This window comes from Bos indicus x Bos taurus, chromosome X, assembly GCF_003369695.1.
Source record: "Bos indicus x Bos taurus breed Angus x Brahman F1 hybrid chromosome X, Bos_hybrid_MaternalHap_v2.0, whole genome shotgun sequence".
NCBI classification, from domain to species: Eukaryota; Metazoa; Chordata; class Mammalia; order Artiodactyla; family Bovidae; genus Bos; species Bos indicus x Bos taurus.
In genome coordinates this window covers 50,261,814-50,279,065 of record NC_040105.1, presented here as the reverse complement: position 1 = coordinate 50,279,065, position 17,252 = coordinate 50,261,814, and the positions used below count along the sequence as shown (strand labels likewise).

At 44.0% G+C, this 17,252-nt stretch overlaps 2 protein-coding genes across 3 annotated transcripts in view; one reads left to right on the top strand and one right to left on the bottom strand.

The window, feature by feature from the left end:
* Positions 1-3,650, bottom strand: part of PFKFB1 (6-phosphofructo-2-kinase/fructose-2,6-biphosphatase 1) — a 373,849-nt gene extending 370,199 nt beyond the window's left edge. The window contains exons 1-2 of one of the 2 annotated variants that reach the window (XM_027533654.1): positions 3,483-3,648; positions 2,883-2,960 (exon numbers count right to left, since the gene is read on the bottom strand). Coding sequence is in view for 1 of the 2 variants with exons in the window: in XM_027533653.1 (XP_027389454.1) it covers positions 3,483-3,510 (28 nt within the window). In the remaining variant the exon portion in view is untranslated. Of the gene's footprint in view, positions 1-2,882; positions 2,961-3,482 lie in introns of both variants that reach the window. The other variant, XM_027533653.1, reaches the window with a different exon arrangement.
* Positions 3,651-8,355: 4,705 nt separating this feature from the next.
* Positions 8,356-16,157, top strand: APEX2 (apurinic/apyrimidinic endodeoxyribonuclease 2). The gene is made up of 6 exons (XM_027534367.1): positions 8,356-8,649; positions 9,753-9,836; positions 10,465-10,645; positions 11,194-11,340; positions 12,396-12,465; positions 14,860-16,157. The coding sequence occupies exons 1-6, from the start codon at positions 8,493-8,495 to the stop codon at positions 15,763-15,765; spliced, it is 1,545 nt and encodes a 514-aa protein (XP_027390168.1). The 5' UTR covers positions 8,356-8,492; the 3' UTR covers positions 15,766-16,157.
* Positions 16,158-17,252: the final 1,095 nt, after the last annotated feature.

Below are 17,252 nucleotides of genomic sequence, written 5' to 3'. Positions count from 1 at the left end.
TGTACCAGCTGACTCACTGGGCCCCCAAACTTACTGTGTACTTTTTTGCCTCTGGGTGTTTGCTCAGCCTGGAATGCCTTCCCTTCCTTTCCATTCTCAATGAAATATGACTCAATTTTCTAGGCTGGGCTCAATTCTCACCTCCTCTGAGAAGCATTGGCTTTGGTCCCCACATTGCTTATATGCTTCTGTTTATGTGAGCAAGTATCAACCTGTGTTTTACCAGTCTACTTTCCTACTAGATTCTGATCTCCTTAAGGATAGGTACTGGATCTCAGTTATCTGTGATCTGTTTCCAGATGTCCAGCTCAGGCCTTGGAACCGAGGATACTTGCTTAATCTACATCTCTCTGCCTGGATGAGATGAACATGTGTACAAATAATCCCCATTCAACAAGATAAATTTTATTAAAAGGGAGCTATTCAGGGAACTGGGAGTCGGGGAAATAACTTGGTCTGAAGATACAAGCAAAATGGCTGTCTGAGGAGGCCTTACAAATAGCTGTGAAAATAAGGGAAGCAAAAAGAAAAGGAGAAAAGGAAAGATATACCCTTTTGAATGCAGAGTGCCAAAGAATAGCAAGGAGAGATAAGAAAGCCTTCCTCAGCGATCAATGCAAAGAAATAGAGGAAAACAATAGAATGGGAAAGACTAGAGATCTCTTCAAGAAAATTAGACATACCAAGGGAACATTTCATGCAAAGATGGAAATGGCATGGACCTAACAGAAGATATTAAGAAGAGGTGGCAAGAACACACAGAAGAACTATACAAAAAAGATATTCATGACCCAGATAACCACCATGGTGTGATCACTCACCTAGAGCCAGACATCCTGGAATGTGAAGTAAAGTGGGCCTTAGGAAGCATCACTATGAACAAAACTAGTGGAGGTGATGGAATTCCAGTTGAGCTATTTCAAATCCTGAAAGATGATGCTGTGAAAGTGCTGCATTCAACATGCCAGCAAGTTTGGAAGATTCAGCAGTGGTCACAGGACTGGAAAAGGTCAGTTTTCATTCCAATTCCAAGGAAAGGCAATGCCAAAGAATGCTCAAACTACCACACAATTGCACTCATCTCACATGCTAGTAAATTAATGCTCAAAATTCTCCAAGCCAGGCTTCAGCAATACGTGAACCATGAACTTCCAGATGTTCAAGCTGGTTTTAGAAAAGGCAGAGGAACCAGAAATCAAATTCCCAACATCTGCTGTATCATCTTAAAAGCAAGAGAGTTCCAGAAAAACATCTATTTCTCCTTTATTGACTATGCCAAAACCTTTGACTGTGTGGATCACAATAAACTGTGGAAAATTCTGAAAGAGATGGGAATACCAGATCACCTGACCTGCCTCTTGAGAAACCTGTATGCAGGTCAGGAAGCAACAGTTAGAACTGGACATAGAACAACAGACTGGTTCCAAATAGGAAAAGGAATACGTCAAGGGTGTATATTGTCACCCTGCTTATTTAACTTGTATGCAGAATACATCATGAGAAACGCTGGGCTGGAAGAAGCACAAGCTGGAATCAAGAATGCCGGGAGAAATATCAATAACCTCAGATATGCAGATGACACCACCCTTATAGCAGAATGTGAAGAAGAACTAAAAAGCCTCTTGATGAAGGTGAAAGACGAGAGTGAAAAAGTTGGCTCAAAGCTCAACATTCAGAAAACTAAGATCATGGCATTCGGTCCCATCACTGCACGGCAAATAGATGGGGAAACAGTGGATACCATGACTGGCTTTATTTTTCTGGGCTCCAAAATCACTGCAGATGGTGATTGCAGCCATGAAATTAAAAGACGCTTACCCCTTGGAAGGAAAGTTATGACCAACCTAGACAGCATATTAAAAAGCAGAGACATTACTTTGCCAACAAAGGTTCGTCTAGTCAAGGCTATGGTTTTTCCAATGGTCATGTATGGATATGAGAGTTGGACTATAAAGAAAGCTGAGTGCTGAAGAATTGATGCTTTTGAACTGTGGTGTTGGAGAAGACTCTTGAGAGTCCCTTGGACTGCAAGGAGATCCAACCAGTCCATCCTAAAGGAGATCAGTCCTGGGTGTTCATTGGAGGGACTGATGCTGAAGCTGAAACTCCAATACTTTGGCCACCTAATGCAAAGAGCTGACTCATTTGAAAAGACCCTGATGCTGGGAGGGATTGGGGGCAGGAGGAGAAGGGGATGACAGAGGATGAGATGGTTGGATGGCATCACCGACTCATTGGGCACGGGTTTGAGTGGACTCTGGGAGTTGGTGATGGACAGGGAGGCCTGGTGTGCTGCAGTTCCTGGGATCGAAAAGAGTCGGACATGATTGAGCATCTGAACTGAACTGAAGGTAGAAGGTGGTAGGAAGATCTAGAGAGTTTCTCAACTCTGAATGGGGCGAAACAAAAGAACTAAAGAATGAAGTCCCCTCACTCCCAAAAATGATCCAAATAACTGGTTACAGAAAAAGAAAGTTTCACTCAGTATCAGAAACTCACTTACCCTAACTCAAGACTAAGAGTTGAACCACAAATTCTAATTTGGGATTAACTGTATAGACGAAAGAATGAAGTGTGACTTCCTGAGGCATGCAGATTCTGATCATCTTCCCAAAGTATGTAATTTATGGAAGAATTTCATTAAAAGCAATATCAAGACAGTACTGATGGGTATCAAAATCACAAATGGAGTCTCATTATTCATAATTCTTGGAGTGTATGGATGTGAATGCATTCGTGTTAGAGTGAGGACGGAGATTGTATGCTTATAGGTCACGTGTCTATATGTGTATATTAGGCCTTTTGTGGCAGCAGCCTAGGAGCCATTTCTTTCTTAGCCACTTCCCTTACCTACTATCCTCTCACTATTTTCAGTGCCATACCTGGAGCCCAAGGTTTGCACTCCACAGACCACAGTCACTCAGGGAGAAGAGAGTTGTGGGTGGTATTGCCTGTGGAGGCTACAGAAAAGGTAAGATCACTAACACAGATCACGGAAATTCTGAAATATTTCCAAAGAGCTTTGGTTCCTCTCATCCTACTCTTCTTCACCTTGTTACAGCCCTCTGAGGTAAATAGGATAGGGACTTTAATTTTATTTTAGTGAGGAGGCTACTGAAGCCCAAAGAAGCTAAAAGCTTGTTCAAAGTGCCACAGCAAACCAGTCCTACTTTATACACCAGTTGGCAGTTAAGAAATATAATATCTATCATCCAGTTTTTTTTTTTTTTAAACTGGACTAGACCAAGTTAGAGAGACTTCTAAAAGTGCTAGGGAACTGCCCTTTGGGCCAGTGTTCCACAAAGACAGGTCAGAATGGATGGTAGATAATGAGATATAGAAATTATATTAATCCTAAACTTCCCATACCCTTTAGTGAGCAGTTCAAGTGACTGCCTACACTAAGAAAAATTTCCAGAGAACCTAAAGAGTGGATTTATATTTGTATTAACTCCTATCTATTTTTCTTCTGTCTCACTTACCTGTTCTCCTAGAGGCTTTTTCTTCCATCACTAATTATCCGACACACGACTCTTGCATTTAGACCCCCAAAGCAGGTCCAGAGGGTGGCATCAAACAGGGAGTCTGGAGGTGCTTGTTGATTCTCTGGGAAGGCTGGGAAATACCCTTGGTAAGAGGGGCAGTGTACCCGCTGTTGAAATATCAGCTGTTGTAGTTGCCAAAGAAGTTCCTGAGTCATCCGGAGCCTTTTCTCTTCAGGCCAATCCCGAAGGTCAGAACTAATATTAACAAGCAACTGCAGAATGGGGAAATGAAAACCAGCAATGGAAAGAGGCAAGATCTGGATTTCTTTAGGGCTGTTTCATATTGGTCTTCAGTGCAAATTGACATGATCCCTTACTGGAAAGTGATTTGGCAATATGAAGTAAGAGCAATACAAATGTTCATTTCCTTTGTCCTAATTATTCCACCCTTGGGACTCAATCCTAAGCTTATAACCATCAAAACATGAAAAAGTTTAAAGCACCAACATTTTAATTTTAATTGCAAGACTATTTTCTGATGGCAACAACCTTTAAGTCCATCAGAGGGAATGTAACCTTTTAAGTCCTCCAAGGGGAAAAGCAGATCTTTAGGTCTTTTTTGCAGACATTGAGAGTGATGGTTGGAATTCTGGGGGAAAAGTAATTATACTGCAATTCTGGGTGAGGAACCTAAGGATGCAAAGTTATACTTTCCCCTGGATATTGGGCACGTCTATTATCTCTATTCTTATGTTCTCAGAAAACAAGTCACTAACCTGCTGATGCTCTTGCTTGTTCATTCATTCAGCAAACATTTATTAACTCCTATTATGTGTTGTGTGCTATATTAGGGGATGGGACTAATGAGATGAATCAGACATAGTCATTGCTCTCAAGCTGCTGGCAGCCTAGTGATGGAAATAGAAATCAGTGGTAGCTGTGCATTGTAAGTGCTGTGACAGAATGGACGATAGGGTGGTGTGGGGGCCCAGAGAAAAAGTAGTGCATGGGTGATTATTTAAAAAAAAAAAAAAAAAAACTTACTCAGGAAAGTATTCCTTGAGCTGATTAAGATAGGGATTGAATCTTGGCTCTACTACTTCTGTGATACTAATTCAAATTCACTGAACCTCTCTTATTTAGCCTTAATGTCCCTTACAAAGTTGCTCTGACAAGGAAGTGAGATAAATGCATATGGAAGAGCCTTGGGTTATATTGGGAGACAGTGCTGCTCTGGAACATGGATAATCCTCTTAAATTCTCTGGGTCTTGATTTTAATCATCTGAGAAATGAAGAGAAAGTACTTGTCAGGTCGCATCCTAGGGATGCTATAAAGTCAAAGAAAGATGATGGCTACAGGGTGGGCTGGATAAAACTTCCCCATCTCCCTCTCCCAGCCCAATAAAGCCAGAGGCCCTCTCCTAAGTATTACTCCATTAGGGTGCTTTCTCCCCCTCATTTTCCCCATGGTTTATTCAAAAGGTTCAATACTATTTTGCAGCCTGCCCCCAATATATTTTGATATCTTCCCATATAAATGCACATAGAACATTTCATTATCCTCTCCTTTTCTTAAAAAAAAATTATTTTATGTTGGAGTATAGTTGATTTGTAATATTGTCTTAGCTTCAGGTGTATAACAAAATACAGCATATACATACATCTATTCTTTTTCAGATTGTTTTCTCATATAGGTTATTACAGAGTATTGAGTAGAGTTTTTTGTGCTTTACAGTAGGTCCTTGTTGATTCTCTATTTTATATATTATAGTGTGTATATGCTTTTTAAAAATTGAGGTAAAATTTGAGTGCTCAGTCGTGACTCTTTGCGACCCCTTGACCTGTAGCTTGCCAGGCTCCCCTGTCCATGGGATTGTCCCAGCAAGAATACTGGAGTAGGTTGCCACTCTCTCCTCCAGGAGATCTTCCCAACCTAGGGATCAAATGCATGTCTCCTATGTCTCCTGCACTGCAGGTAAATTCTCTACCGATGAGTCACTGGGGAAGCCCAAGGTAACATCTGCACAACATAAAATTAACAATTTTAAAGTGTACGATTCAGTGGGATTTAGTACAGTTTGCCATGATTTAATTTATGTGAAAAATCAAAAATAGATAAACACAGAGGGACAGAAAGCAAATTGATGGCATCCAGGTGCTCGTGGTGAAGGGCATAGGGACTAACTGCTTAATGGGTATGTGTTTCCCTTTAGGTGATGTTTTGGAACTAGGAAGAGGTGATGGTTCCTCATTCCTTTTATTATTATTTTTCATTATGGTAAAATATACATAGCATAGACTTTCCTTGTGGCTCAGATGGTAAAGCGTCTGCCTACAATGTGGAAGACCCAGGTTAGATCCCTGGGTCTGGAAGATCCTCTGGAAAAGGAAATAGCAACCCACTCCAGTACTCTTGCCTGGAAAATCCCACGGACGGAGGAGCCTGGCGGGCTACAGTCCATGGGGTCACAAAGAGTTGGACACAACTGAGCACGCATGTGCTCACACACCCACCCAACCCCCCCACCAAACACACATATATTTCACCGTATATATGTACCATAATTTCCTTTTTTAAAATTTTATTTTATTTTTAAACTTTACAATATTGTATTAGTTTTGCCAAACATCGAAATGAATCTGCCACAGGTATACCCGTGCTCCCCATCCTGAACCCTCCTCCCTCCTCCCTCCCCATACCCTCCCTCTGGGCCATCCCAGTGCACCAGCCCCAAGCATCCAGCATCGTGCATCGAACCTGGACTGGCGATTTGTCTCATACATGATATTACACGTTTCAGTGCCATTCTCGCAAATCTCCCCACCCTCTCCCTCTCCCACAGAGTCCACAAGACTGATCTATACATCAGTGTCTCTTTATCTGTTGATGGATATCTACATCATATCCACCACCAAACACACACAATATGTGATGGATATCTAGCCCCCACCAAACACACACATATTTCACTGTACATATGTACCATAATTTCTTTATCTGTTGATGGATATCTACATTCTTCCATGTCTTAGCTATTGTAAATAGTGCTGCAATGAACGTTGGGGTACATGTGTCTTTTAAAATTGTGGTTTTTTCAGGGTATATGCCCTGTACCAGGATTGCTGGGTCATATGGTATGGGTCATATGGTCATGGGTCAACTTTATTCCTAGTTTTTAAAGAAATCTTCAGTGTTCTCCACAGAGGCTGTATGAACTTACATTCCCACTAACAGTGCAGGAGGATTCCCCTTTCTCACACCCTCTCTAGTATTTATTGTTTGTAGAGTTGTTTTTTTTTTTTTTTTTTTTAATGATGGCCATTCTGACCAGTATGAGGTGACACCTCATTCTAGTTTTGATTTGCATTTCTCTAATAAGAAGAAATGTTGAGCATTTTCTCATGTGTTTATTAGCCATCTATATGTCTCTGAAAAACTGTCTGTTTAGGTTTTCTGCCCATTTTTTGATTGTTTGTTTTTCTGATATTGAACTGCATGAGCCACTTGCTTATTTTGGAGATTAATCCTTTGTCAGTTGTTTCATTTGCTATTATTTTCTCCCACTCTGAGGGTTGTCTTTTCATTTTGTTTATGGTTTGCTTTGCAAAAGCTTTTAAGTTTAATTAGGTTCCATTTGTTTATTTTTGCTTTTATTTCCATTACTCTAGGAGCTGGGTCATAGAGGATCTTGCTGTGATTTATGTCCAAGAGAGTTCTGCCTATGTTTTCCTTAAGAGTTTTACAGTTTCAGGCCTTACAATTAAGTCTTTAATCCATTTTAAGTTTATTTTTGTGATGGTATCAGGAAGTGTTTTAATTTCATTTTTTTACAGTTAGCTGTCCATTTTCCCAGTACCACTTATTGAAGAGACTGTCTTTACTCCATTGTGTATTCTTGCCTCCTTTGTTAAAGATAAGGTGCTCATAGGTGTATGGGTTTATCTCTGGGATTTCTACCTTGCTCCACTGGTCTATATTTCTGTCTTAACATGCTTACTTTCTTTTTTTACTTTTGGACAAAGGGGGCAAGACCATACAGTGGAAAAAAGACAGTCTCTTTAGCAAGTGGTGCTGGGAAAACTGGACAACCTCATGTAAATAAATGAAGTTAGGACACTCCCTTATACCATACACAAAAATAAATTCAAAATGGCTTACAGAGTTAAATATAAGGCATGACACAATAAAACTCCTAGAAAAGAACACAGGTAAAACATTCTCTGACATAAATCCTGATAATATACTCTTAGATCAGTCTTCGAAGGCAAAAAAATAAAGCAAATAAACAAATGGGATCTAATCCAACTTAAATGCTTTTGCACAACAAAGGAAACCAAAAGGAAAAGACAACCTATAGACTGGGAGAAAGTAATTGCAAACAATTACCAACAAGTGCTTAAATTTCCAAAATCTAGAGCCTTTCTTACTGCTCAGGCCTCCAGCCACAAAGCTCCCTTTGCTCAGTCTGGCTTCCGCGTTTACACGCTGGGTTATACCAGATACTCCCAGCTCCCCACGTCAAAGCCTTCCGGGTACGGTCTGAACACCAGGGGCGGAGGTTTTGGTCGCTGCGTGGTTCCGCTTGCTGCGCGGTTCCGCTTAAGGCTCTGCCACTTGAATAGTGGTGAAATCTCATTTGTAAGCAATCAAAAGCACCAAAGGGACTTTTGAGCAGAGTAGAAACGCAATCAGACTCAGGCACGCGAGCTAGTGTTGGGTGGTAGGAGAAGCCCAACCCGTGCCCTTTCTCTCATTCATTTCCCCTAGGGGAGACCGAACACACCTTCCCCATCAGCTTCCGCTCCTCCTACCAATGAAAACTGAAGAGCTTGAAGTCCCGCCCCACGTACGTCCGACCGTTTAGGCGGGCACTCACTAGAAAGCCTGCGCAAATACGCGCGCGCGCGCGCGGGAGGCCCAGGCCTGCTGGACTTGGGAGTTTCCAGTGTTTCCCCTAGCGCCTGCGTTGGGGGCGGGCTTAAAGACATTGTAATTAGTTGTCGACATGTTGCGCTTGGTGAGCTGGAACATCAATGGGATACGGAGCCCCTTGCAAGGGGTGAGATGCGAGGAGCCCAGCAGCTGCAGCGCCATGGCTATGGGGCGCATTTTGGACAAGCTGGATGCAGACATCGTCTGTCTTCAGGAGACCAAAGTGACCAGTGAGCGCTCAAGAATTTAGGACCCCATACCGTACTTTCCCCTTTCTGCTAACTTTTGCCCCCTGCTCCATATACTTCACTTTCCCATTTCTCTAGTCTTAGAATCCTCCCCTTAGAGCCAATTCGGAATCCCGTTCTCCCCTCTCTGTTTCACGCTCTAGCTAGATCTTCTAATTCCCACATTATCTCCTGGCCTCAGCGAAATCAAATTCTCTCCCCTTTGCAATTTCCATTTGGTTTCACATCCCGATTCTTACTCATTCTCCTACCCCAGCTAAGTCCCCCCAATTTGCTTCCCCTACACACTTTCCATCTCCCACTCTCAAGTCAGATTCCCCCAATTTCCCTTTTCTGCCCCCAGTCCATATCCTTTAATTCCCACCCCATCTTTTCCCCCAGTTTAGATTCCCTAATTTCCTCCTTTTTAAACTTCTATCTAAAGTCACCAGATCCCCTTATCTCTACCCCCTGTTTCCTCCCCAGCTGAGTGCTCAGTTGCTAAGTCGTGTCTGACTCTCTGCAACCCCATGGACTGTAGCCCCAGGCTCCTCTGTCCAAGGGATTCTCCAGACTAGAATACCGGAGTGGGTTGCCATTTCCTTCTCCAGAGAGCCTCTCATTCCTACTTCATGTCCACCCCCAAGCTTAGACTCTGGTAATTCCCTGCACACACAACGCCTCCACCCCCCTGCCCCACAGCTCAATCCCCTGATTCCTTCCCTCTCCCACCCACCCACCTTTAAGACCAGTTACCTACTTTCCTGCATCCTCTGTTCAAATCTTCCAATTCCCTCTCTCTCCTACCTCCTGCTCAGATTGCCAGTCTTCTATCCCATATAACCATTTCTCACCCCCAACTTCCTCCAATCACCTAGCCTTTTCCCACCTAATTCTTCACCTCGCATTAGGTAGTCTTCCCCTTTCTTGTAATTCTGGTATCAGTTTCCTCTATCGTCCCCACCTTTCTAACTTCTCTAATCATAGATACTTAATTTTCCCTTCCCACCCTGGCTCTGATGTGTGCAAGGAATTAGTCTACAGCTATAATTCCAGGCCTTTCTAGTTTTATATCTGATGTAATCTTACATCTTTTTTTCCCCCAGGGGATGTGCTGACAGAGCCCCTGGCTATCATTGAGGGCTACAACTCCTATTTCAGCTTCAGCCGTAACCGCAGTGGCTATTCTGGTAAATGGGTCTTTCTAGGGACTTTAAAGTGATGAGGGCAGATGGAAAAGGGTTTTCAATATTTAGTGAGAAGGCAGTAATAAATGTAGGCTTTTATCTACAGAGATAAAGCCACATCAGATTATATGAAGGATATTTTTTTGTATAATATTGGATTGCAAAAGCACAATAGTGGTGGTTAGTTATGTGAGCTCTGGAGCCTGACTGCCTGAGTTTGAATCCTAGCTCACTTCTAGCTGTGTACCCTCTGGCTAGCTATTTAACTTTTTTTATACTTAAAGTTCCTCACTTGGAAAAGGGGGATAATGTGTACTTCTTAGGGCTGTTGCAAGAACTGAACTTATTAGTTCATATGATAATAGTAATAGCTAGCATTTTCTGAGCAGCTACCATGTAAAGCACTTAGAATATTAGCTGTTATTAATCTGTATCTTTTCAAGATGAAGGAACTGAGACCCAGGGTTTGAGTAGACTTGCCCCAGGTATCCATGGACCTTGAATTGGGAGAGTTAACAAGAGAGCTATGCTTGATGAAGATGAGCATATGACCTGTGCAGGGGCAATAGGCTGTGCAACAGGGTGTTGACTGCCAGGCCCGCTCAGTCTCCAGTACCCTCTCTGTCTCCAGGTGTAGCCACTTTCTGTAAGGACAGTGCTACCCCAGTGGCTGCTGAAGAAGGCCTGAGTGGCCTGCTTTCCACTCAGAATGGGGATGTGGGTTGCTATGGAAACATGGATGACTTCACCCAAGAGGAACTTCGAGCTCTGGATAGTGAGGGCCGGGCCCTCCTCACACAACACAAAATCTGGTAATAGTCCACATCCCCCTGTCACCCATCATTGCTAGTTCAACTCTGTGAATGTGGTGGTTCTAAGGCTTGCCTTATAAACATACATTCACCATTGGAAAACTTCCTAAACTTGCCATTCCTGGACTTTAGTCCTGGCTTAGCTACCTAGTTTGTAACCCTGAACAAATTGTATTCTTCTCTGAGTTTTGAGTTCTCTATCTCTGCTTGGGGCTGAAGTGGGAGGGAGCCTGGTTGGGAGGCCTAACTCTTTTTATTACCACAGGTGCCTCAAAAGCAAGTTAGCCAACCTTGAACTTACTGCCCCAGATTGCTCTCCTTCTGTGTCCTATCTTTGTGAATGGCAGCACCGTTACTTGGTTTACCTGTGTGTCATCATAGTATAGTCAATCCTCAAGTCCTGTGTATGCCAGCTCATTCATGTTTCTCTATCCCTTTCCTTTACTTTCATCCCATAGACAACCTTGAGTGGAAGTCACATGGTGTGGGAAGGGAAAGGGTGGCTTGCAAGTGATTCCTTTTTGATGGGCTGTTTCTCTTCTTCCCAGCACATGGGAAGGGAAGGAGAAGACCTTGACCCTAATCAACGTGTACTGCCCCCATGCGGACCCTGGGAAGCCTGAGCGACTCACCTTTAAGATGCGCTTCTATCGCTTGCTGCAGATCCGAGCAGAAGCTCTCCTGGCAGCTGGCAGGTACTGGAAGCCTGTGCAGCAAGGCTTCCTTGAGCTTGTCCTTGGTGCCCAGTCCTGTGTCAGGACCCATTGGGAGGGATGTGGGATCTTTGTATTTTGAATTCATTCACAGCCTATTTGTAGACATCAGCATGCCCAAGGGAATAGGCTCTGCTGTTTAAGAGCTTGTGAGGACCAAATAAAGTGATACAGATATGAGTTTTGTACTCAAATACCTCTGGTCACATATCCGGGCTTCTCCTTTTACTCACTATGAGCCCAAAAGCTAGTCCTGCCTCTGTTTTCTCTTTTGTAAAATAAGTATATAAAACCCTGAAAATGAAAGTCACTCAGTCATGTCATTCTCTTTGCTACCCCATGGACTATACAGTCTATGGAATTCTCCAGGTCAGAATACCTGAGTAGGTGGCTGTTCCCTTCTCTAGGGGATCTTCCCAACCCAGGGATTGAACCCAGGTTTCCCGCATTGCAGGCAGATTCTTTACCACCTGAGCCACCAGGGAAGCCCAAGAATACTGGAGTGGGTAGCCTATCCCTTCTCTAGTGGATCTTCTTGACCCAGGAATCGAACCGGGGTCTCCTGCATTGCAGGTGGATTATTTACCAGCTGAGCTACCAGAGAAGCCCTATATGGACCCCTACCTCAGAAAAGTTTTAAGGGTGAAATAAGAGGAAGGCAACATACTTAGAACAAATGAAAAGTCTTGTCCCAGAGGACAGAAAAGTGAGGTTGGGTTGGAATAATCAAGAGATGCTTCCTAGAGGGAATGGTACCTGAGCTCATCTTTGAAGGATCAGAAAGATGCCATTTGGTAGAGATCAGTGAGACAATCATGTCAAACAAGAAACAGTTTTACCTTTGGAGATCTGAATTGGATTGGTCATTTGTAAAAGGCATCAAGGTTATAGTGAAATTGGAGAGGTGGACTACTATGAGTTGCTGTTGGCTCCCATCTTCACGTCTATGTGGCAGGTGGCAGATCTTGGGCCCAGGAGACAGTAGATGGGCCAGGACTGCTGCTTCCCTTTCTTGACATTCATTTTATGTTTTTCAGCCATGTTATCATTCTGGGTGATCTGAATACAGCCCACCGCCCCATTGATCACTGGGATGCAGTCAACATGGTAAGGTTCCCGTTAGGCCTTTGATCTCACTCCTGACTGATTCTGTTGAGCCAATCAGTGCTGTTTTTTGGCTCAGTGGCAAGCGTCCTTCGTGGAAAAGCAGAGCTTAGTTTGAAATTCTATTCTCAAAGCACTGAGGATTACGCTGTGGACTCATTTATCAGTCAGTTCTGACTATTGGCCCCCCAGATCTCTCAGCATGGTTGGCTATGGACACATGACAAGTCAATTATAGAATGGTGTCTGGACTTCAGGGGAGATATCTTAAAATGGCTGAGTCTTAAAAGATGAGTAGAAAAGAACTTGGGGGTGGAGTGGAGAGCAAACCATTCTGGCATGATGAGCAAAGGCTGCAAGGTGAGAATTTGGCTGGTGTGCATTAGGAACTACAAGTTCCCTTCTTATTAGGGGATGACAGGGAAGGAAGGTGGGTAGCAGAGGACGGGGCTAGAGAGTTCCAGTCAGATTTTGAGGGCCTCGAACTCCACATTATCTGGATCATTTCCCTAATAGAGTATGTTTCCTGCTCACGAATCTTTAATACCTCCCAGTTACCTTGCAGACATGCAGAGAAAATACCCAGGCCTGGCATTCAAGGCTCTTCCGTGTCTGTGCTCAGTCTTTTATTCCCATCCTTAGCACCCCTTCACACTCCATCCACTCCACCTAGGTTTTCTCCTCTCTGCCCATTGCAAAAGTTGTTCTCATTTTGGCTTTTCTCACTGTTCTCTGAATTGGTGGGCATCCCCTCCCTTCTGACTTTTCTTATATGAACCCCTCATCTCTGAGTCCCTCTAGGCCAATGATTCTCAGCCTCTGAAAGCACATTAGAATAAGTAGCTTTACATAAATATCAATACCCTAATGCAACCCTAGACCAATTAAGTCAGAATCTATTGGGTGTGAGGCCAGGGTAGCAGTATGTTTTAAAAACTCCCAGGCTGATTTTATTGTATATTCAGTCTTGAGAACCACTGTGCTAGAATCTTCAAGTCAGTTCTCAAAGAAGAGGCCGTAGGAAGATTCCTTGATTAATTTGCAGAAGAGCCACAGGACATAGATGTGTCTCCCAATGGGGAAAATGAGCAGAAATGAGATAATTAGAGACTGGTGATGGTCATGGTGGGGAAGGAAGTGTACACTACAAACTGAAAGCCGTCAGTCCTCCCTACCTTATTCCTCGTCAGGTATTTACTTAATCTGTTCTTCCTACTTCCTGTGATAGTGTCATACACCTTTATGTGTTCTCTTCTTAGTTCAGAAATATCCTAGATCTCTTGAGTGCACTTCATGTGTTCTTTTTTTTCCCAACAAAAAAGAATAATACCAGATGACATGACAAACACAATCTTTCCAAAATAGCAGAATATGTCCACTTCCCACAAGACCAGCTATTCTAGTCTTATCCTCCCTAAATGGTACCATCCATCCTCTTGGTTGCTCCAACCAGAAGCCAGGGAATCATGTTAGTATTGTCCTTCTCTACCCTCCCTTTTCCCATTCAGTTGGCCAGTGAGTACTGTTGATTCTAGCTCCAAATCATCTCTTAATTTCATTTTGTCTCCTCTGACACCACCCTAGTCTAAGTAACCATCATATCTTGCTTATGTGGACTATGATAGTCATCTCCTGTTGGTACTCTGGCCCACAGTCTCATTGCCCCTCCAGTCTTCTGGGTACACTGTTCCCTCCCTCTACAGGCCCATTGCATAAGTTGTTCTCTCAATTTGTAACACCTTCTGCCTGGGTTATTGTTGCTCAATCTTCACTTCTCAGTGCCAGATCACTTGCTAAAAGAAAGCCTTGTTGGTCCCCAAGACTAGATCAAGGTCCCACTTTGTCACTCATATCACACCTGGCACATAATCAGTGTTCTTTGAACATTTGTTGCATTGAATGGATGAGTAAATGGATTGGGTGGATGATGAATTAGGAATCAGAGCCAAAGGAAGTATTCAGACGTGAATCCCTTGAGCCCCTCAAATACCAAAATAGTACTAAAGGATTTACATGAAAAGGCAACAGTCTTAACTTCTAACTGTAGCCCAACTTCCTGGAGGTAACCATTCTACACATCTTATTTTCCATTCTCTTGGTGAGCAATTCTGGGAATTGCTTTGATTAACCAACAGGAAGCTTTCAGGCCCGGGATTTATGGCCCAGTGCAAGGTAGATGTAGCTTGATGCAGAAGTAAAAAGAAGCATGAGCTTTTAAATCAGTAAGGAGGCAAAGTGCAAAGTCCGGAACAGCTCTGCCAGTTCCGGACAGTATGACCTTGAGCATTCTTCTTTGGAACAGCCACATTTTCTTGTCTGTAAAATGCAGCAGTTAGTCCCTTACAGTTCTAGGCATCTAGTTCTGCCTATTTCTTTGTCCTCTTCCCTTTTCCCCAGGAATGCTTTGAAGAGGACCCAGGGCGCAAGTGGATGGATGGTTTGCTCAGTAACCTGGGGTGTGAGAGTGGCTCCCACATGGGACCCTTCATCGATAGCTACCGCTGCTTCCAGCCAAAGCAGAAGGGGGCCTTCACCTGTTGGTCAACAGTCAGTGGTGCCCGCCATTTGAACTATGGCTCCCGGCTTGACTACGTGTTGGGGGATAGGACCCTGGTCATAGACACCTTTCAGTCTTCCTTCTTGCTGCCTGAGGTGATGGGCTCTGATCACTGCCCTGTGGGTGCAGTCTTAAGCGTGTCCTCTGTGCCAGCAAAACAGTGCCCACCTCTGTGCACCTGCTTCCTCCCTGAGTTTGCAGGTACCCAACTCAAGATCCTACGATTCCTGGTTCACTTCAAACAAGATCCTGTGTTCAAGCAGTCAGCACTTCAGCCCAGCAATCAAACACAGGTACACATGCGCCAAAACAAAGCCCGTGTGCGCTCAACTAGGTCCCGGCCAAGTAAAACTGGCTCCAGTAGAGGCCAAAAAAACCTGATGAGCTACTTCCAGCCATCCTCCAGTGGCCCCCAAACTTCTAACTTGGATCTTCCTAGCCTGGGCACCCTTATAACCCCAAAGACCTCAGAAGAGGATGTGATGGCCAATGTGGTGGAGGGGCAGACCAAGGCTTCAGAGGCCAAGGATGAAAAGGAGATACGGACCTCATTCTGGAAGTCTCTGCTGGGGGGACCCTCGCCCATGCCCCTCTGTGGGGGACACAGGGAGCCATGTGTAATGCGAACTGTAAAGAAGCCAGGACCCAACCTGGGCCGCCACTTCTACATGTGTGCCAGGCCCCAGGGTCCTCCCACTGACCCCTCTTCCCGCTGCAATTTCTTCCTCTGGAGCAGGCCCAGCTGAATCACCCCAGGCCTAAAGATGTCTGACATAATCAACCTTGTATGGTCTGAGGCCAACTTCCTCCTAAGCTGCCTCCTCCTTCCTCAAGACCTCCTTTCTTCCTCCTCTTTCTCCTCTTCCTCTTCCGCCTTCCTCAAGGACCCTTCCCCTTTTCTCTTTTTTTCTTCCTCCAAAGCCTCCTTTTTTCTCTTTTCTTCCTGCTTAGTTCCTCCTCATTGGTGAGCTTCTTGTGCCTTAATGCTTGTGACCCAGTCCCCTACCCCACTTCCCACCTTCCTTTCAGAAGTACACCGGAAGCAGTTGCCCTAAGAAGTTGTAATTTTAAACCCCTTCCTACCTTGCTGGAAAATGTATCTGTGCCTAAATAAAGTTCATGTCTTTGTTGTAGTGCACCATGTCATATGGACATTTTGGATGTGCCCCATAAAGTTGAGTTAGAGATGTTATCTTAGTCCTGGGTTTGAACTCCTAAGGAGAAGGGTTGAAGGAGTGGTGCTCACCATAAAGGTGCTCTGTTTAGTTGAGGTTTCCTGTACTGCTGAGGTTGGGTCATCAAGGGAGATGGGTATGGTGGGACAGAAAGCTCAGGTGGGCTGTGTGAAAGTGTTAATCACTCAGTCATGTCTGACTCTTTGTGACCCCATGGACTGTAGCCTGCCAGGCTCTTCTGTCCATGGGATTCTCCAAGCAGAATACTGTAGTGGGTTGCTGTTGCCTTCTCCAGGGGATCTTCCTGACCCAATGATTGAACTTGGGTCTCTTGCATTGGCAGGTGGATTCTTTACAGTCATCAGGGAAGCCCCGGGCTGTGTAGCTTTAAACCAATGTTTCCCAACTGATATGTCTCACAGCTGCCACAAATGTGTTAAAGGGTGGAAAGAAATGGATCCCTCACACCTAGAGTTGCCAGACAGGACCAGGAATTAATTGCACAAGTATTAGGAAAGATTGCCTCCTAAGCAGGAAATATTAATTCACCCAAGTGTGCCATGCATGTGTTTTCAGTGTGTTATGACCTAGAGAGGTTGGGAACCTTGCCTTGAACAAGTTGCTTGCTATAGCCAAGCCTCTTTCCCACCTTGGGAAATAGAACTGATAAGTACTGTTCTATAAGGTACTGTGGAAAGGAAAGAGGATAATGGATTGAGGAGAATATCCATTCTCTTTGTTGGAAAATACCTTCAAGCTTTTGGGGAACCACTCCTTTCCTCCAGGCAGATTGATTTGGGCTGATTCCATCTCCTTGCTTCAGGGGCTACCTGGGGCCAAAGTTTTCATGTCTACAAATGAAGAGTCAATCTCTGGATTTTTGGTGAAACCATGGGGAAAGAGCCATTTAATATAAATCTTCCAAGTGTCCTGGCTCTTTGTACAACTCACTGTGTAGTTTTTGGCCTCTCCCTCTCTGAATCTCAGTTTCCCTCTCAGTAAAATGGGATGGTCAGATCAACGGGTGATCGGTGGTTTCCTCATGGCTCTGCCACTTG

Coding starts and splice junctions, on each gene's coding strand:
- APEX2 (XM_027534367.1), top strand. CDS start 8,493: ATGTTGCGCTTGGTGAGCTGGAACATCAATGGGATACGGAGCCCCTTG. Junction 9,837..10,464: donor TAACCGCAGTGGCTATTCTG/GTAAATGGGTCT, acceptor CTCTGTCTCCAG/GTGTAGCCACTTTCTGTAAG. Junction 11,341..12,395: donor GCTCTCCTGGCAGCTGGCAG/GTACTGGAAGCC, acceptor TATGTTTTTCAG/CCATGTTATCATTCTGGGTG.